At 43.0% G+C, this 21,220-nt stretch overlaps 2 protein-coding genes across 4 annotated transcripts in view; one reads left to right on the forward strand and one right to left on the reverse strand.

The window, feature by feature from the left end:
• The window catches only part of cenpp (centromere protein P), an 80,308-nt gene that overhangs the window by 55,500 nt on the left and 3,588 nt on the right, over positions 1-21,220 (forward strand). The window lies entirely within an intron of this gene.
• ecm2 (extracellular matrix protein 2, female organ and adipocyte specific) lies at positions 805-20,495 on the reverse strand. Of its 3 annotated transcripts, none has more exons than XM_069150345.1 (12): positions 19,407-20,495; positions 16,020-16,154; positions 15,606-15,767; positions 10,784-10,972; positions 8,493-9,266; positions 7,472-7,587; positions 6,802-6,937; positions 5,965-6,122; positions 4,840-4,979; positions 4,552-4,664; positions 4,194-4,407; positions 805-2,560 (listed from the first exon to the last, which is right to left on the reverse strand). In XM_069150345.1, exons 1-12 carry the CDS (start codon positions 19,768-19,770, stop codon positions 2,392-2,394), a joined length of 2,670 nt encoding a protein of 889 aa, XP_069006446.1. In that variant the 5' UTR covers positions 19,771-20,495; the 3' UTR covers positions 805-2,391. The 3 variants fall into 3 exon arrangements, with proteins under 3 accessions (XP_069006446.1, XP_069006438.1, XP_069006455.1); XM_069150337.1 differs by having other exon boundaries at positions 8,493-9,305; XM_069150354.1 differs by lacking the exon at positions 10,784-10,972.

A 21,220-nucleotide genomic window follows, 5' to 3' on the forward strand; every position in this document is an offset into this window, starting at 1 on the left:
AAGTCGTGGACCTCACAGGCTGAATATGTGCATTCAGTGTCAACATGCATCTAATCCTGAAAAACAGCTTTAGGTGTTGTACGTTTTTTAAATCGATTAACTTAACAATGAACATCTGTTGAGTGTGTAGGAGGATACGGGTCATATGTGGGTGAGCAGCTGATGGATTTTTTTCTCACAAGAGCTGGAGTCCCTCCGATTAATCGGCAGATATTTCCTTATTTCAATCGGCGAGCAACAAAAAAATGTCAGCACAGAAATTTAAAGCATCCACAAACACAAACACATCATCCACAACACAAACAGCTTTTCAATGTTAAAACTGTCAAGTGTTCTGGTGACGAAATATAGTAGACACAGTTTTTAAAATAAATGTGTATACTTTGCAAAATGAATACTGACATTTTATTATTGTTCGATTTTGTTTGTTTTAAACACTCAATATTAACGTTTGTATTCAGCCTGAAAAAAAACTGGTATTAGTTGGGGTCTAAAATGGATTCAGAGCAACAAGAAGAAACAGACGTGCAGTTGTGTACATTTTGGGGAAAATGAACCTGAGGAATGAGCCGCGAATCAGATTACAGGAGCCTCAATCAAAGCCTTATTGCTTATACTTGAGTTCATACTGTTCTGCACTTTAAAATAAGATAAACATGACTATCAGTGACGTTACTGTCACCATTATTCTTTCCCATCGGTAAACACCAGACCGCGCGGTACGATTTCTTATCCTGAAGTGTTTTTGTTTTTTCTCCACATGAACTGGTGAATGTCGGTAGAACGTAATCAATCAGGCAGGGATGAAAACAAAGTGAAGTTTATTTGAAAAGTGCATCAAAACATTGCGTTAAACTGTAGAGTATGATTTTGACACATCAAAATAGATAATCGTATCATTTTAGCATGTTGGCCAGCCAAGAGCAAAGTATAGGACATTATATATTTAAACATTTCTGGGATTTGTAATAAAACAATAGTTCTTAACTGTAAATACAATTTGAAATTGTTGTCCAATCAATGCTGTTTAAATCAAAGCTTTTTATCTGTGTGGTCTCTGTACATACAGAACAGACTAAATGCACAGACAAAGACTTTGGGGTAAATCGTCCAGGAGACTTGTCTGTTTCTATGTTGGGTAAAGCAGAAGAGTTCATTAAAAGAAAAACATCGAAGAGTGTCTACAGGGAGGAAAATACTTCTGGAGGTTCCCCACATATCTCAGCTGTGTTCTGCTGCAGGAGATTGAAGGGTCTCCATAAAGTCTCCCCTCACTCAGCTCTGAGTTAAACCCTGTAAAAACAGTGACTGCATAGACAAGTCTCAGATTCAATAATGAGACAAGTAGACTAGAAGTTAGCTGGATGCAACTCCAGGTATTTAACTGTACGTGACCCGTCGGCACTCAGTAACAACAAAGGGAAGCTGTTACCCAGGGCGATATGATTAAAGCAGAATACGCCCCGGTCGTGTATACGTGACTACGATCCAGAGTTGTAAATCAGAACTGACAGCACGTGGAAAGACCTCCGTTAACCCTTCAACATCGAGCTTAAATGCGGCTTAACTGTTCTGGAGGAAGTTACCGTCTCTGTGCGCTCACTTAGACAAAGCAGACATGCCATTACATCTCTCGATCTGCGGGATGAATCAGTCGCTCCAGCAGCGCTTGTTTTAACTCGATGCTTTTAACCTCCTGTTCATCTTTTAACACAAAGACCTCGGAGGACGCGTCACGTGCGCGCGCACCACTCGCTCCTTCCCGTGTCTGAGATTTTTATGAAAGAAGGTATTGGAAGAAGCGGAGCTGAGAAATGGAACATGAAGGTGCTGAGGTTGTTAAAAAATAATGTGCCCGGGGGCTTGTGGTCTCACTTCTTAGAATTCTTTCCATTTCTTTATTAGCATTTTCAACTTACTGTGTATTGGTGAAGGGATTCTTTCCATTTCAGAAAGTTTTAGTAATGGAGACAGATGTGTTTGATTTCCACGTCTGGAGGAGTTCTGTCACATTCGTACCGTTTTCTTTTGTTTTGTTTTTGGTTTTAAGGTGGGCCAGGTGACGGTGCAGAGCAGCTTACCAGGCGTAAAACGATGTATTAGGACCAAAGAAGAAGAAAAACATTACTCGCAGCTTGTAAGGATTAAGTCCAAGAATATGTCAGGACAGGACTTTCCTATAAGGCGAATTACATCATGTGTTTTGACGAATAGATGTTCAACCTGTGCGTCAGATGTTCATTTTAGAGCCTTTTTTTTCGAGTTGTTATTTCATTTCAATACCAAACTGCATCAGAGGGAAACTTACATTTAGATTTTTGACCCTATTTTTTGAGGGGGGGCAAAGGGGGATTTGAACAAGTGTCTCTCAGCTATTGGTTTTTCGTGTGGTCACTTGGTTTTCTGGGGTTTTAAGGTCACACTGGAGGAGGAGCGGACGCAGGAGAAGGCCGTCGGCGAGATCTTCCGCGGGTCGATGTAGTTGTTTTCCAGCCTCACGGCCACCAGAGTGGAGTCGCCGCTGTGGTTCGGGTCACAGATGCCTTCGTCCGGGATACTCCTAAAAGAGACAGCAGAAATGTTAATATCAAGGAGTAGAAACAGTTTGTTTTCACTACTGATTAATGAACTGACTATGGAGTTCCTCAAGGAAGCATTTCATCCTCACAGAATAAGAAACGAGTTTAAAATCTGAGAGTGACTTAAATTTAATATAAGCAGACATTTAGGAACATTGCCAATAGTCGCTTATACAGTTATTTTTAGTTAAGATCACATTTATGCAGCCTTACATAATACTCCATTGTTCCAGCCAACGGGACTTTTGCCACATGTAATTCCCTCACTCTCTTTTTCCACATGTCCTGTCTGTCTACACCGCGCCTATCTGAATAAAGGCAAAAAAACAAAAACAAAAGGTTCCTCATATTTCCAACAAGAGGAAAAAAAAACTCGCCTTGCGTATATATCAAAAGAATTTCAAAATAAACCTTTTTCATTTGTTTTTTCTAATTGGGGTATTTTTCAGAGTTTTATTCCTCACCCTGAAGGTTATTGTTATGCATTTAATATACCACACATGCTAACGTCATCATCATTAGTCGCTTGGAGCCTGATTGTAATTTCCCACCTGCTGTGTTGCCCATGTTGGCAGAGAAGATGGAGCTCGGCGCCGTGTTTAAGTTGTAATGCTCCTTTTATATAAAAGGAGCTGCCGCAACCTGGACCGAGTGCACAGCGCGCAGACGTGTGCGTGTGTGATGAGGTGATTCACGGTGACTATCCCAGGTGGAAACTTCAATCAATTTGTTTTGTTTCTTGTCGTCGTGACAACTCTCCGTCCAGTGAACTTTCAGTTTAATATTGTCTGGCAGGCCGAGTTGAATGAGTCAGTCATGTGGTCGGGCTGCGGTCTGTTGAGACCGGTGTCGTGAGTCTTGTCTTGTTGCAGGACTGTTTGGCTCTGTTTCTAATCACCTGGTTTCATTATCACTTTTGCAGATTAATAATCTATATTTCCATTGTGCTAAATTATGACGACATATTGAGAATTGACACTTTTGTCATGTTAAATCATCAATTCTGTTTATCACAACACATTTCTATCAGAAATGATAATATTGTATTCCTCCATATAATTTGCAGCTATTAAAACTACATACCGGTAAAATGATAGACAGGAAACAGACATTATTCTGTTTGGTTTCAATTGGGGTTTTTTCTTATTTTACCTAAAAAAAAAAATTGTACTTATAAAAGGAATTGTGCTACTGCAATAAACTGAAGGAGTGTGAAACACCGGCAAATTAAGATATATATCATTTTATGATTTATTATTAATTTATTATATTTGGGTTTAAATCAAACTTCATTTATAGCAAGAAATCCAGGTTTGTTTCCACATAGTCATCATTTCGAACACTTTCCCATAAATACACTTACATCATCATCACTCGCTTGTGAGGCGTTTATGGAACATCTGAAACTCGTTGTTTCTGAGGGCAAGGCGATTAATGGAAATTGTAGCATCTACCGACAAACTACATGTGAGGCGTTTAAGGGTCATCTGTAAATTGTAGCTACAGAAATTGAACATGGGTTACAATCTCCTGCATGAGTCTCTACAGGCATATGGGTCAAGCTCTGGTAAAAAAAAAAAAAAAAAAATATTCTGATGTTTATTGCCTTCATACCTGATCATGTTGTTGTTGAGCCTGAGGAAGTGCAGGTTGGTCATTTCGTTGATGCCGGACGGCACGGCGAGCAGCTGGTTGTGATCCAGACACAGTTCCACCATGGAGTTGTACGAGCCGAAGAACGACTCGGGTTCAATTCCCTCTCCGTCCAGTTTGTTGTAGGAGAGGTAGAGGTACTCTAAACCGGGCTCCATGTGGGCAAAGACGTAACCTGGGCAGGTATTTGAAAGAGACACTTAAACTATCTAATATGGGCCATTTTGAATTTTCGGTCAGCCTGAAAATTGTTGAGGAAGTCGCAAGTCGACCAACCCGTCCCCTTCGCTCAGGGTCATGTTCGTGAGCCAGAACCTACCAGGTATCCTCTCAATTTTGTTTCCCACCAGCACCAAGTGGACCAGAGATCTGGGTAGGTAGGACGGAACCAGGTAGAGGTTGTTATGTGAAAGGTCGATGGACTCTAGATTTCTGCCAAGGAAGATGAGGAGAGGAAGGATTTGTCATGATGGATCATCTTCAATAACAGCTGATAAAAGAACTGAAGATTAAGGCTGACGTGATCACTGAAATACACTGCTAGTAAATTCCCTGAAGGATCATAGGTGACAGTGGAAGTCTCTCTTTTTTGTTGTTTTTGTCCAACCTGTGGTTGATCCAGGCCATGGGGGCGAAATTGGTCTCATCCAGCCTGTTGTGTCTCAGAGAAACGACATTCAGATTGCTGGTCTGGTTGAAAACCGTCTCTGAGATTTCCTCGATCAGGTTGTTCTCCAGATACAACTCCTGGAAGACACAAAATAGAAACGCGTGGCCTGATTAGGCTCAGAAAGTATTTTGATTAAAGTTGCAGTGGAAACTCATGTTACCTTTTTATTTTTTTGTTTTTATTTGCAATGAAGTTGATATGAAAGCAACAGTGATGGTGTTAACAGTTGTGTCAGAAATCTGTGGTTCAAGGTTACAAATGCCTAATCCAGCCCAAAACATAATTCATGTTTCTTCAAACTAAAGACTTTTTAGTAAAACTGGCATCCAAATTAGATGACAACAATCTGACTCCAGACAAAAGGAAGAAAAGATGTGTGGGGTTTTGGATTTCTAGTATCTCTGCAAGGTCATAAAACAAAGTCGTTTTTTAAGTGGATTTACAGCAGTGGCATGCCGCTGGTGTTCTGCATTGTTGGTGGTTAACCAGAGGCCATAATGAGTTGGGTGTACTGGTTTCCCACAGGTAGAAGCACAATTTAAACATCAGAGCCAAAAAAGAAAATTCTGCTGCATCAGCAGACAGAAATTCGGAGTGCATCCAGCTGCTTGGAGGGTGGCTGATAATATGATAGATTTAAATTAATCTCTACATTTTTCCTGGATACATTTTTTTTTCCAACTGCTGTCCAAAAAAAAATCCAGAGTTGTTCAGATTCTACTTCAGTCTGCAGACGTGAGAACAAAATGTTGGCTTTGGATTTTATCAGCTCACCAGGAAAACAAACTTATTTTGACAGAAAAGCAACAATAAACTTTCCTGCCGGAACAGTTTGTGAATTTCTTAGGGGGGATTTTTGTGGGTTTACAATGAGTCCTTTGAATTTATTGAACCATTGTGAGTTGACTTGTTTAGTCTTTTTGGTGGCACCATCGCACAATGATAAAATGACTTCTTTTTTTTTTTAACTCAACAGAGTGTTCAGTTTTGCCTGGACTTTTATAAAACATGCAGTCTGTGTGTGAGATATCCCAGCGTGAGGAATGAGGTATGACTTCATACCAGCAGCGACCCGGGGAGACCCTGTGGTACAGTGCGGAAGTGGTTTCTCCCCAGTCTGAGGTAGGAGAGCTGGATTAGCGGCCTCAAGGCCTGAGGGTCCATGTTTCCCTCGCTCAGCAGATTTCCTTCCAGCTCCAGGATCACCAGGCTGCTCAGATCTTAAAGATATATATATATATATATAAAAAAAAAAAGGAGATAAACGTCACTGTGCGTCAACTAGAAATCTGCAAAATATAGAACATGTCCTAACATTACTGTGGAATAGAGGAGGTTTAAACAGTTAAAACTCTCCACTAATCAGTGGTTTGAGCTATGTAGTCCATTTGTGGATTACGTAACACAACAGATGAGTATTCTCCATTGGGGGAAAAAAAAAAAAAACCACTTTCAAGCCAGATTGTTACAGACGGACGTCATTGAAAAGTCACAAAACTATCAAAGGTTAATTGTAATCTCAACACACGGTCCGATTTGCTTTTTGTTTCCAAAGACCAAATGTCAAAGTAGAAACTGACTGAAATCTGGCAAAACTGTGATTTTATACAATCAGAGCAGCATCGCTTTATAATTGAAACAATTTTAAGGTCATGGGAACAATTAAGCATCTAGGTTACGTTTCTGATAGTTGAAAGTTAGATAGTGATAATATCTGTCGCAGCAGTTGTAGCTAATTAACGCCAGCTGGCCAAACTACCACATGAAGCTTCGCTGGACGTCTCTGCATGGAAGTGTCTGTGCTTCCCCCAGTCAGTGAGTTTTTTTTTTTTTTTTTTTTTTGGTGACATGAAGGTTGACGTCAGTGCTGAGTTGCATCACGGGACGCCACCGCGGTACCTCGGAAGCTGTTCTCGTCGAGCCCTCGCAGTTTGTTCTCGTTGATCTTCAGCTCCTGCAGGGTGGGCGGGAGGTCAGAGGGTACGGCGTCGAGAAGGTTCCCGTCCAAGTACAGACGGCTGAGCATCTTCAGACCCTGAAACACAAACGCAGACGCCGGTAATACTGGGAATTATTTCATGGTAACGCCTGTCCCCGAATATTATTTCCAAAAATACGTGGTCATCTTTCTTCTAAGTTTTTTTTTTTTTCACTAATATATATTTTTTTATAATATCTAAGGTGTCCTTAGGCTACATGAAAATCACATTTACTATGAAAACAAACTGCTTCGTACGTATACCTGTACATATTTTGCATATGTTTATTTTAAATTCATTCCCTGGTCACATTAAAAAGCTTAAACATTAATAAAACACTAAGTCCACTTCAGTTTTACTATTTCGTGTGACACCGATTAGTCTTTTAAATAATTTAGATTCATTTTATTTTTGGTTGATTGCATTATTACACTGTCAAACTTTGTTACTAAACTTATCATTTCTCGGAGCCTTTAGAAAATTGCCCGAGTTAAAACTAGAATCTATAAACAGGCTTTTGGAAAAAAAAAAAAAAAAAAGTTATTTTATTGTGAAGGGCTGCAGTGGTTTCGTGTGTCAGCATGTCCTACTTTGAAGGCTTTGGCGTCGATGCCGGCGGAGGTGAGCTTGTTCTTCTTCAAGTTGATCCATTCCAGGTTGGGGATGCCGTTAAATGCTCCTGCTGGGACGCTGCCGATGTTGTTGCCTGCGGGTCAGAACAGTTTCACTCCGTTAACACCAAGATCTGGAAACCCGGCAGGAGTTCTGTAAACGCTCGTCTGTTTTCAAACCTGTTAGTGTGTTTCTCAGTTTGTTTGTGGTTCATTGATTTGCTGCAATTCACAGGTTTTCATTAGCTGGCTTCAGGTTGATAAAACATCCTGGTTTGTTAAGTTACAAGTCTTAGAAATGTCGTAGTTTCTAATCGTTCTTTTATATTAGCAGAAAATAATCATTTCCGGGTTGCAGGTTGTCCTTTTTTTAGCGGGTGATTTCCGTCACTTTTTCCAGTTTAAATGAAATGATCTGCTGGTTTCAGCAGCTTCAGACTGTTTAACGTTTTGTCAATTAATGGCTACAAATAACTCGTACACTTACAGCATAACGTGAACACGTATATTTATTACCAATGTGTGACCTGCAACCTGTAGATCAAATAGACCTGTTCTCCGTATACAGTGTCTGTATTGTAGTTAATGCCCTCACTGCGGTAAAAGATGCTGATTGTTGTTTTTTGTTCAACAGACAGCGTGTCGAATGTTTTGCGGTGAATCCTGCTGATCGACTCACGTCAGTTTCCGGAGTCAGAATCTCAAACTGCACATTTAACTATTATTTCAGATGAGTTCAAGTCCGGTGATATTTATCTTGTCAAAAGGGATGCTGCAGTTGAGTTGTCGAGATCCACACGTGGGTCAGACAAATTAAAAAATGAGGTGTGCTTCACCTCATCACAATTTAAAATTGCTAAATTAGAAAATTGAACATTACTAGATTTAGTATTTTTTAATATTCATTAAAAGGCCCTGCGTGCCTCCCGGTTGTGTTAAAGCGATACGGACTCTTCTTCAGGCTGCTGTGTGTGAATCTGCGTCTCTGGTGCTCACTCACCCTCCAGACTGAGAGATTTGAGCTCAGGGATGGACAGAGGAGGGAAGTATGTGAGCTCGGCGTTCTCGCATGTCACAATCACATCAGAGATGTCGCAGCCCGGAGGGAGGCCTCCTCTGTCTCCTGTTAACACCTCCCTCTCCTCATCCTCCTCCTCCTCCGCCTCCAGGTCCTTCAGCTCCTCCTCTGGGTCAGAGGGAGGTCTCGGGATTGGAGCTGGGAGGTCTGGTTCCTCTGGTTCCTCTGGTTCTTCTGGTTCCTCTGGTTCTTTTGGCAGCATCTGAAACACGTCTCCTCTCAGCCACACCTCCTCCTCTTCCTCCTCCTCCTCCTCCTGCTGCTCTTCCTCTTCCTCGACTAAAGCCAGGAGCTCCTCCCTCAGCTTCTCCTCCTGCTTCCTCCTTTCCTCCTCTAGCTTCCTTGCCATCTCTCGTGCTTCTTTTTCTGCCGCCTCCTTCCGCCTCCTGTCTTCTTCCTCCTCCTGCCTCCTCCTCTCCTCTTCCTCCCTCCTCCTCTCCTCCCGCCTCCGCCACTCTTCCTCCTCTTTCTCCGCCTGCAGCCTCAGTGCCTCCGCCTCCTCCCGCCTCCTCTCCTCCACTATCTTCCTCTGTTTCTCCTCCTGCTCCTTCCTCTGCTTCCTCCTCTCCCTCCTCGCCTCATCCTTCTTCCTCAGGCGCTCCTCCTCTTCGCGGTGCTCCTCTTCCTCCCGCCAGAGAATTTTCTTGATCTCCTCCTGGGTCAGCGGGGTCACGACCTCACTGGGGTCGTTGGGAACTGGGGAGTCACCAGAAAGGTCAGGGCTGAGGTTGACGTCTTGGGGGGAGGGGGGAGGGGGGAAGGGGGGGGGGGGTTGCGTGATGGTTCAGGGCAGCCAATCAGAGAACAGGAGGAAAGCAAAAGGTGACAGTATGGAAAGAAAGAGAAGGAAGAAGAGGGAAAGAGAGGAGAAAGAAGAGTTGAAAAAATAAACTACAGTAAAAGAGGAGGACACAGGATGGAGGGGGAAGTTGGAGGACAGACAGACAGACAGACAGACAGACAGGAGGACAGATGGACAGAGACGGTTGTGTGTTAGTGCTGTAGACAGACAGACAGGTTCAGACCAGCTTGTTGTAGCTACAGAGCAAACAGCTGCTGTAGACCAGTCGGAAACAAACCCACCACCCAATCTGACCCCCGTCGGGTGAAGTTGGTTTCTTTTTGATATCGTAGGAGCCATTTGATAACTTCAATTTGTGTTTAATGACTGCGAGGTGAATTTGGTTTAAATTGAATATTTGTCCCGGACTGTCAGGCTTTTAAGATGCATCTAATTTGTTGTCAGGTTCATGTCTTGGTCACAACTCTTTAAACACCAAATTTAACAGCTCCCAATCAAAGCAAATACTGATCAATAGATTAGGTTGTTTTAATTCTTAGAAATCAAGGCCCAGTCCAGCCTGAAAAAATATTTGAAATAAGATTTAGCATCTTATTTAGCTTTATCTGAGTTTGTGTCCGTGTGGTGTTTCTCTGATTTGTTGGGATGTGGATCAAATAATTTGCGGATGCGCACACAGCATGGAGGTAGAAAAACTCACTGCCACGATGTTATGAAGCCTGACAACCAGTCAAATTATCGAGTAGAAAAAGCTTGTATGTAACACTCATTCTCAGATTGCTGAAACTTTTTTTTTTGTACTCCCGGCCTCACATCTGTCAGCTTGAGCAAATATTTGCTGCTCAGATGACACAAAGTTGAAATGAAACCAAAATAAATTCCTGCTGTGCTCATTTTTACATCCTCCTTAAAAATATGCCTGTTTTCTGCCCCCGTCTTCCTTTTGTTGTCACTCAGCAGCCCGTCGACGAGACTTTGTGTTTGCTGTAGACTCAGTTGTACATCCAGTATAAAACTGACAGTGAGGTGAAACCAATCCCACACAAACATACAGACACGGTAAAACTCTCACAACATGTGCGTTGACAGATCCAAAATGTGCCGACCACATTTTGATAGCCATGATTGGAAACGGGAAGCAACATGCCGAGGCCTCAGAGACGCAAACGGTTTAGTTTGATTCGCTTCAGGAAACGAGCGACAAGTATTGTACGGATTAAACAATGAAGAGTTTCATTCCAAGACTTTGGACATCTGTTTGGTGAAATCAGCCGACTTATCCTCAGAGGATTTTTTTTTTTTTTCCCCAGTTGTACAGCGTTGAAGGAATGAAACTCTTCAAACACGCCGCTCGTCTCTGTCGACCTCCGGATGTTGCAACCATGACGTTGGTCACATGTTGCGTGTCTACCTGGCTCCATGCAGACGGGGCAGCACTCCCCAGCGAGGGTGAAGGGGAACAGGCAGTGCGTTGTGGGGCAGGTGACCTCATCACAAACCAGCCGCCCTCCGGCACACAGACAAGTCACACAGGGCTTCGGAGACCAGACGGCCTGGTCGAACATGGTCAGACCCTGGTACACGCACTGGCCTCGCTTACCTGCAACGACACGGACGCATCAGAGTCACTTCAGCGGTTCAGTATTTGCGCAACATCTTCATCAACAGGCTGTATAAGGACTCTCTGAGCCGCTGTGTGAACGGCGGAAAGGTGCTTCAATTCGGACACTTATATTTTTTTGTAAATTCAGGAAGCAAAAAACATTTGCCAACATGTTGGACATAAAGTCTAAAACACACGGCAGTGCAACTCAGATTAAAGACCTTCATGTAGATACAGGCACACTGGACAAGAATGCTTTTTTTTGTTTTTTTCATGTGAAACAGCTGTTTACTTGCAGCCGGTGCATGCAATCTGCACACCCATAAAATCCCCACAAGACATCTGCACAGACTCTCATCGACAACGTTTACAATTCTCTGCACCACAGATGTACAGATGTAGAAAGTGTAATTAAAGCAAGTAAACATAATAATTAGTCACCTGACTCACTTCGCCAGCGCAATGAATTAGAGAAAGATCCAAATGTGGTGCTTCTTTTCAGGCACTGATTCACAACAACCTTATTTTACTTTATTATAATTTTAAAGGGCTCAGTCAGCCTGAGACCGAGCCCCTGCTGTAGTTGTGCTTCGACGAGGGTTATCGTCTATTAGCGTTCGACTGCTCAGTTTTCACTTATAAAATGGCCATTTATTGTTTGGAGTCGTGTTTATTCGGCATCTAGCTGACCACGGGACAAAATAGCTCATCGTTTCTGTTTGCCGTTATGTTTTCCTGATCAAAAAGTGGCAAGTTGACATTCACACTGCAGCAGACGTCTTATACAATATGTGGTTGTTGTTTTTTTGGTTTATTTTGACTTACAGCAGCTTGTTCAGGTGCAAACATGTCATCCACAGCTGCCGTATTTTTGGTGCTTATTTTTTTCTGACTGTAGCAAGAAGTTCTCGTTCCTTCTCTTAATCCCCACAAAACTCGTTTGTTTTCCAAAGAAATAGTCGTCACTGAGTCCACTAATAGACCAAATTAAATCACCGAACTAATCCCGCGTGTGATTCAGAGGTCCAGAACCAGACGACCGTCGCGTCTGTAGCCTCATTGATGTGTCGAGTCCTGTGTTTTACCATAAAAAAAAAACTAGACAAAGCAGTGATTTGTTGCGTTTCCACTCCTCCCGCCGCATTAAGTTCACCTTTCAACATCAGACCTGGGGGGGCAAGACGAGGGCCGTGACTGGCAGTGAGTCATTAGGAAAAGAGCGTAACCACTATGATGCAGCTGGAAGAGCTCTTTGTGTCTATTTTAAGTCCGTCCCGTCTATCATCTTTCCTTTCTAATGGCATGCTCTTTGTTACGTCTATAGGAATACAGGTAGTTAAGAGGCTCAGGCTATTTCTCTTAAATACGGTCTCTCCATTATTTCTGTCTTCCTTGCTGCAAGCAGCGAGCCTGTCACCCTGTCATCTCTGCCGGAGCACACATACTTTAGAGCTTTTCTTTCCTCTTTAAAATATCGCCTCGCTGTCACAGAGTCTCTTTATTGCCCGGTAAATTGCAGGGTTTTGTTTGAATAACACCATCTGACTCGGCTGCTGCACCGACCGCTCCATCTTCTAATGTTCTCTGCATATTTTAACGTGAAACAATTAGTCGACAGCGGTCCAAATAACACTTTTCATCATCAGTGAATCATTTTTCATCCTCATTAGTTTCCAGCTAATTTCAATGATGACATTTCTGTGCTTTGTATTCTTGTATATTGAATATCTTTTTGCACTTTTTAAGTCAGACAAAGGCAAAACATGACGTTCAAATTTGTCACCCTTAATTTTGCAAAACTATCAAGCACCTAAAATACTGAGAGGGATTTCCTTTTTCTTTTAGGAAGATTTGTGCAACACTTGAGTTTAAATGCACCCTTTTATTTTCCAAATTATACTTAAATCGAGGTGCACTTTCTAGCTTTTTATTTTCTCACGTATGAGTAGTAATTGCAGGACCATTTCATGCTACTTGAAGACTGTAAAATAAGTACAAAAGCTCTGGAAAAAGGCGAGTGAGTGGACTTTGAAATAAGATTATTTCCAACATCAAGGACTTTTCAATCTGAAGTTGGTTTGTTTTAAGGCTGTGCAATCTACTGACGTCATATCAATATTGTGATAATAGAGGAGATATCGTCTCAGATTTTGGATGCCGTAATACCATGATACCACATTTTCTTTTCCTGGTTTTAAAGGCTGCATTACAAGTGATGTAACTTCCACACTGTCCCAGCTGTTGTATTATTCACCTTCAGCCACCTAATCATCAGTGATGTGGATATTAATGACTATTTATCAAAAGTTTGTGAAAGCCAAATACAATATCACCGTAACATTGACATTGAGGTATTTGGTCAAACATATTGGAATATTTGAGTTTGTCCATATCGCTCAGCCCTAGTTTGTTGCCATGGTGACCGGACAGGCCTTTCACTTATCAAAATAAAACGTAGAGAAGTGTTTCTTTCTGGTGTCTTTTCAGTTTGAGTCTGTTTGGTTGTTGTTTCGCTCCGCTCAGTTGAACAGAGGCTCGTTTTCACGTCCCAGACGACTGCGAAAACAGGACAAAAAGGAAAATCCTCGCCGTTCCAAACAACAGATCGCCGTCACCACCTTCCCTTCTAATTACATAACGGTGACTTTAATGTGTTGAACCGAAGGGTTTCCACATGTGCTTTGAGGTTCCTCTGTGGAGCCTTTGTCCCAGTCTCGGTGTGGGATGTTTCGGGACTGACGAGCTCTTTTCCCGCAGATGTTTTTTCCCTTCTGTTCATTTAGGAATGTGATGATTTGTCATTAAATTGCCGAGTTGTAATAACAGGAAGTCTCATTATGAGACGGGGATCTGAGCTGAGCTGTTCTCCGACTGCACTCATCCAGCATCTATAAAATGTTTTCATTCAGTAACACTCTCTGTTTTAGTGTATCACGGTTTTATTGACTAAAAACACTCAAATGCAGTGGACCACTACTTAAAAGTTCCACACGTATAAACACTGAGACGGTTTAATTGTTTCTGAAAAAACTGGTCAGATTTTCTGCACAGCGACAGTATTTCCAAGTGCACCATTTAAGTCTCCATTAAAGTTTAAAAGCACGTTTTTACTTTCTAAACGGGCTTAAATCATTCATCAATTAAAAAATGGCCAGATATTTGTAGATTATAACTTCTCCTTTATAACGACTTGCTGCTTTTCATACATCTGAATATTCAGTATTTCACATTAATGATCAAAGCTAAATGATTTGAATCTGTCTTGTGATAGATGTTGTTGCAGCCCCGAGTTGTGCTGACTGGACTCTTATCTGCAGATGAAGACCGTGAGATGAGAATGAAAGCTCCAGAAAAAGCCTGTGACATGTTTCCCGAAGGAGAATCACACTCTGTGCAGTTTTTCATCCAGTTGATTCACTACAAAAAATAATCGAATGTAATGCGATCCGTTACTTTCATAAAGACAAAAGGACTAATGACAAACCAAACCGTGATTGTTTTAGCAGGTGAATACATCATCTGATGTTTCAAGTTGCTCTGGGATCAGTGTTTAACATATGAGGGTGGAAATAATGATGGTTTTTACAGGGTCTCACTGAAAAGCTTTCTATAAACAAGTTTAAGAAATCATCAGGTGGATTGAGGTTCAGTTTCTGGTCTCATGAACCCTGATTGAGGTTCAGTTTCTGGTCTCATGAACCCTGATTGAGGTTCAGTTTCTGGTCTCATGAACCCTGATTAGGGTTCAGTTTCTGGTCTCGTGAACCCTGATTGAGGTCTAATTTCTGGTCTCGTGAACCCTGATTGAGGTTCAGTTTCTGGTCTCATGAACCCTGATTGAGGTTCAGTTTCTGGTCTCGTGAACCCTGATTGAGGTTCAGTTTCTGGTCTCGTGAACCCTGATTGAGGTTCAGTTTGTTCAGTTTCTGGTCTCTTGAACCCTGATTGAGGTTCAGTTTCTGGTCTCGTGAACCCTGATTGAGGTTCAGTTTGTTCAGTTTCTGGTCTCTTGAACCCTGATTGAGGTTCAGTTTCTGGTCTCGTGAACCCTGATTGAGGTTCAGTTTGTTCAGTTTCTGGTCTCGTGAACCCTGATTGAGGTCTAATTTCTGGTCTCGTGAACCCTGATTGAGGTCTAATTTCTGGTCTCGTGAACCCTGACTGAGGTCTAATTTCTGGTCTCATGAACCCTGATTGAGGTTCAGTTTCTGGTCTCATGAACCCTGATTGAGGTTCAGTTTGTTCAGTTTCTGGTCTCTTGAACCCTGATTGAGGTTCAGTTTCTGGTCTCTTGAACCCTGATTGAGGTTCAGTTTCTGGTCTTGTGAACCCTGATTGAGGTTCAGTTTCTGGTCTTGTGAACCCTGATTGAGGTTCAGTTTGTTCAGTTTCTGGTCTCGTGAACCCTGATTGAGGTTCAGTTTGTTCAGTTTCTGGTCTCTTGAACCCTGATTGAGGTTCAGTTTGTTCAGTTTCTGGTCTCTTGAACCCTGATTGAGGTTCAGTTTGTTCAGTTTCTGGTCTCTTGAACCCTGATTGAGGTTCAGTTTCTGGTCTCTTGAACACTGACTGAGGTCCAGTTTCTGGTCTCTTGAACCCTGACTGAGGTCCAGTTTCTGGTCTTACTGACCTGGGATAACGTTGTAGCTGGCGTGCTGTTCTTGGAGGTTCCTATACGGTTGTGGAAACAGAGCATTTCTTTGCTTTTCTGCAGGCCGCACTGGGATACTGGGGCCAGGAACCAGTCTGCTCTTCAGAGGTCTAGAGCGCCCCGCGATGGCCCGACCAAGACCTGCAACACATGGTCATATTAATATTTATCTACAGCATGCAAATCAGACAGTTTGAAGCTAATGGAAGGTGCATTGTTTGACTGTTAATGAAGCTACAGCAGCATTTTAGCCGCCGGTTCGAACCTTTGCAATAGAGACTAGTCAAAACACATCCTCAACCTCGACAGGATCTCTGCACTGTAGACATGAAGCAGATTCTTGAATCTTCTCTGACTGTACGAGAGGCAAAAAAAAAAAAAAAAAAGTCTTACCCTGCCCGTCCTGCTTCCTCTTCCCTCGGCGACTCTCAGCGTCCTGGCTGTGAGGTCTGTTCCCGGCCTGAGCGTCAGGGATGGTCAGGACCACCAGCAGCCACAGACTGGCCACCACCAGCCACCACCTCATCCCTGCAGAGCAGCACAGACCACGTTCACGTTCACTCCACTTTAAATTCACAGTACTGGCATAAAATGTAAATAAAATCAGACAAGCTAAAATAACAGAAACCAAGCGGGAAGAGCCGTGTTCCTCCCTCCACCTGCAGAAAAATAGACGGCAGAAAGACGGAGGCTTTTACCTGCAGCAGCTTCCCAAAAAAAGAGAAGTCAGTGCTGCTGCTGGCCCTCATATAGCTGTCAGCTGGGGTCCTAATGGCCAGTTCTCTCTCTCTCTCTCTCTCTCTCTCTCTCTGTGTGTGTGTGTGTGTGTGTGTGTGTGTGTGTGTGTGTGTGTGTGTGTGTGTGTGTGTGTGTGTGTGTGTGTGTGTGTGTGTAATGACTAGTCTATACATGCAGTCCTGTCATTATTAAAGCGTGGAGATCTGACGCTGACACACCTGATAGTTTGTCCTCTGTCTGAATGCAGCAGATTCAACGGTTCTCCGTATCGGCCTCAATAATAGTAATAAATCTTCTGTGGTTTTGTGTGAGCGGAGCCGTCGCTGCCGTTCAACCATACGACACCACGTGTGTTTGGTCCAGACAGAGATGTTCAGCCTGTCTCTTATTTCGTCCCTCGTCGTTCTGAACCTGGAGACAATTCTTACTCTGCAGCTCTATCCAGTTATTTAGCATGTTGTAACTTTAGAGTTTTGTTTTTTTTTCTGGAGTTTACCGACTCCAAACCAGACCTGTACCGACCAGGCTCACATGTTTCATGAGGCTGGTATCAGTCTTTCAGTATAAACTGCTGAAATCCAGTTGCTTTAAAAGCTGGAGGGGCGTTACTGCCCCCCTCTGGACCGGAGGAACGTCGAAGCGGATTCACTCGTAGCCAAGAAAAAAAATAAAATACGTGTGGCTGATCCAACCCTCCTTCACTCTCTCTCTTCTACTTCTATAAGAGACACTCAGGAGTTGACTTTAGAGTGAGGAGTAAAATGATCGTCAGCATCATGTATGAAATGTGTAAAGTTGCAGACATTTACACTTCCTAATATATTTAAATAAAAAGGGATGATATCATGTAGTAATTAGAAAGTGTTTTAAATCTGGATTTTATCTGGATATTATGGAGACGCCTTCGCAAAGTAAAATCATATATATATTAGTTATGACTCACTAGCTTATAAGTACAGCAGACTAATCAGATTTTTAACATTTAATGAATTATATTATGACTGACAGTTACATCAGGCAGCATCGTAAAGGCCTCTGCTCATCAAATATCTGTGATTCATTTCCACCTGAACCTTTTCTCGTACACAACCTCGAACAAGATCTGGATCTTGCCTTGCAGTACTTTTGGCCTCGTAGTTAGAAGAGTAGTTCATAATTACAAGATGAGGTTGCCATCGTCTTATCTGTGAATGCATTTTCGATAGAATACGATGAAATGAAAAGTGTAAATGGAGCCAAAGAGACCTTAATGTCTCCGACGACACGTAGTTAAACACCTCATTTCTCTGTTGGCGTTTAAAAACTGCAGCTCCCGCAAAGTATGCAGAACACGAGTGGACTTATTGTACGTCACGGGTTCTTCCTCATCCCTGACATCCCCCTGCACTCGCTTTTAATCCTCCTCATTTCCTTCTGGGCGAAACAAAAACGGAAGCCTGCAGCTCCACATGCTGGAGGTCTGAACACCGAGAGACCCTCCTACATCACCTCAGCCTCGACCAATAGGAGGCCAGAACTCACGGGGAGGTGGGGGTGGGGGGGTGGAGGAGGGGGACAAAAGGAGGGAGATGGAAAATATTCAGCGGTACAGTTTCTGGATGAGCAGGCTCAGATGGAGAGACTTCCAGCATGAACAGCAGAGGATGAAAATAAGCAGGAGGCCGAATGTTCGTAGATGAATGAGACCCAGACGGAGTTTAAAGCTCGAGTTTCACTATTTCACCTTTTCATTTCATTTGGGGGTGGGGGGGACTTTTTATTCCTAACAAAACGCTGTAGAAATGACTTCTTCTTTCACGCGACATGGATTTGTTCCCAGCAAACCAATAATATTTTCTGCTCTAAACTTGCTGTAATGCTGAAGTTTGATCGACATTATTAAGTCTAAAATATCTGATAGCGATTTTTTTTTTTTTTTTTTTCCGCCACAAACCCACCATCACCTTGTTTCAAATATTTTCTGTATCTTTTTCTTATCGTGTCTAAAAAAAAATTGTGAAAATACTGAAAAGTGCTCATCAGGTTCTGACGTCTCATTTATGTTACATAGATGGTCGAATAAATATATAATGGAATGGATATTACACAGTTTATTGTCCACATTAACACCAGTGAACTGAAACAGTACATTTCTTTGGGTATTTTAACAAACTACCAAAAAAAAACAAAACACTCAAATAGATCATTTCAAACTTTTCGTCATTATTTTGTGTAAAAAAAACAAAAAAAAGTTTTCAAAACAGCGATACAAATATCCACGATAAGCAAATATCAACCAATAAAATAAATATATCAGTTCTGCTCGAGTTCTGCAGGCGGTAAACGGAGGCCGTGCTTCTTGTACGTTTCCTCGCTGTGACGTCACCTCAGCTTGAATCATCACGATCTCCGACCCCTAAACGTTCATTTAGTTCGAGCTGCTGCTCAAATTTAGTTCCAGGGGGAAAAAAAAAAAAAAAGAACCCGGGAAAAATTGGACGGATGTGACATGATGTAAAGTTTCTGTTGCGGTATTGAGCCAAAAGTGTCCCAACAGACCGAGTTCACCTCGAAGAACCAGACTGACTAACAAACACTGGTTTCACTTCTGTTTTCAGTCGCTGTTTGAACCTTTCAGAGACGACGAGCAGCAGCTCGACGCTGCTCGGGAGACTTTTCTCACCCAAACACGGACGTCACTTTGCTTTACTTCTGTTTCTCGTCACTTTTACGTCACGTCGGGTCTCAATCGCGCAGCCGTGAACTTCTGCAGAACCGTACGTCACGATGTTAATCTCGTACAACAAACTTTATCACGTTCTTAAAGTGCAAAACTAGTCTTAAGATCTCATCCGGACAAACATCCTGCATCATTCTGATTGTTACTGAGAGACGACGGCACGCCGGCACTCCCTCAGCCTCCAGATGTGCTCTCTCGGACACGGTCGCTGCGCTGCAACGACTGAAACAACTGTTTACAAATCACAGCAAGGACAGACGGACAGAGAGAGAGACGCGGAGGGGGGCGGAGCCGAGGACAGACAGACATTAACTCTACGTTACCAGCGGTTTGAAGGCGGCTGCACGACTTTGGGCCAAATTCTTCCACCCTCTTTTCTCCTCCTCTGGTTCTGCAGGAGCTCTGGGAGAGGTGTGTGTGTGTGTGTGTGTGTGACGGTGTGATGACACTCTCGGTGTGTGTGTGTGTGTGTGTGTGTGTGTGTGTGTGTCGATGTGTCTCAGAGCAGTTGAGTAGAGCAGAGCGGGCTAATCGAGCTGTGAAGGAAAGCCGGGATTTGTACTGCAGCAGAAACAGAAAGAGAGAGAGAAGTGGAGAGAGAGAGAGAGAGAGACATGTGTCTTCCTGTGTGTGTGTGTGTGTGTGTGTGCGTGTGTGCGTGTGTGTGTGTGAGGTCACGGCCAACATGTTGCAGGATGTCTGAGGAGAGACGAGCGAGCAGAAGGGACGCGAGTTTAAACGTCCACACGTTGCACAGAACACGGACGGAGACGTGTCCGATGAAGACGAGTTGAGACGTGACGACAAAGGAAAAAAAAAAGACGAAGGGTGGTTCAGTTCTGTGGTGGAAAAACAACAAGACAGTCGGTGAAGAGGGGAAGTTTACATGCAGGTCAGAGGTCGGAGGTCACACGGGACCAAACAGCTCACTCCTGTGTCACCTTGAAGAGCTTCATGTGAAAAGTAAACTGACGTGAACGAAGGTGACGAGAAGAGAAACTTCTCACTATTTACTATCTAATATTGAACTGCAGCATTTTTCTACTTTTCTTTTTTTTTTACTATTATTTCTTCGGCGTCTGAATTCCGAGTGTAAAGCGTTTGCACGTTGTCGTGTCCTCAAATGCGACAGAAAGAAACATAAATAACATAAATCACTTCTGATACAGAAAGAGCTGCAACTAATGATTATTTATATTTAATCTGAGATGTAAAGTCAATAAGTGGTTAGCACTGTCACCTCACAGCAAAAAAAAAAGGTTCCGGGTTCGAATCCGGTCCTGGGCCTTTCTGTGCGGAGTTTGCGTGTTCTCCCTGTGCTTGCGTGGGTTCTCTCCGGGTTCTCCGGCTTCCTCCCATCATCCAAAAAACATGCACCTCAGGTCAGGTTACCTGGCGCCGCGCTAGTGGCAGCCTGCTGCAGCATCTCCCCCCTGAGAGCCCCCCCCTGCTGTAGTGAAGAAATTTCCCCTCGGGGATTAATAAAGTGAAATAAAAAAAATAAAAAAAAAATCGAATCCAAAAGGTTTCCAGTGATTTATGACCCAAGAAAAACAGCTGGAGGAGCTGCACGCGGAGAAATGACTCTTTCAACAGTTTTGCTATAAAACTGTCTGTAATGATGAATTCGTTATCAAAATAGCTGCAAATCACCCCCCCCACCCCCCCCCCCCTCCCATCCCACCCCCCGCCTTCCCCCTCCTCCCCCCAGCCTGAGGCTGCATTCACCACCTGAAAAACATCCTCAAACAAGCTTCACCTCGGTGCGATCCGTCGAGACGCTTTAAAGAGGGTTTAAAATGACACCTCAGATTTGAATTTTAAAGCTTGTTGTTGTTTTTTTTTTTAAACCGCGTCTCTTACTGCGTTTTGCTGTTTTCTGCGCGCGACGACCGAAAATGATTCGGTCGCTTTAACGTCAACATCAGGGAACCGAAGCTGTGAAGACGGAAAAACGTTCGCGGAACAAGACGCCGCAAGTTCGTCCCGTCGCGTTCCAGCTGATCGTCTCTCGGCTCGTCTGCAATTATTCAGTCAAACCGACTTCACGTGCAGCGAGCTGAATATTAATAAACAGCTGCTTCTTCGTTACTGCACGGGCACAACAGAAGTCAGTGAATTGAATACTTAAATATTA

Source organism: Embiotoca jacksoni, unplaced genomic scaffold, assembly GCF_022577435.1.
Source record: "Embiotoca jacksoni isolate LCO1_2020_lvr unplaced genomic scaffold, fEmbJac1.0.p SCAF_1, whole genome shotgun sequence".
Lineage (NCBI taxonomy): Eukaryota > Metazoa > Chordata > Actinopteri > Embiotocidae > Embiotoca > Embiotoca jacksoni.

What these genes read in the sequence shown, in the direction of transcription:
- ecm2 (XM_069150337.1), bottom strand. Translation starts at nt 19,770, where the DNA reads ATGTTGGCCGTGACCTCACACACACACACGCACACACGCACACACACA. An exon ending in ATGGCCTGGATCAACCACAG is followed by an intron (nt 4,665 to 4,839) that starts GTTGGACAAAAA and finishes CTTCCTTGGCAG; the next exon opens with AAATCTAGAGTCCATCGACC. An exon ending in CTCAACAACAACATGATCAG is followed by an intron (nt 2,561 to 4,193) that starts GTATGAAGGCAA and finishes TGTCTCTTTTAG; the next exon opens with GAGTATCCCGGACGAAGGCA.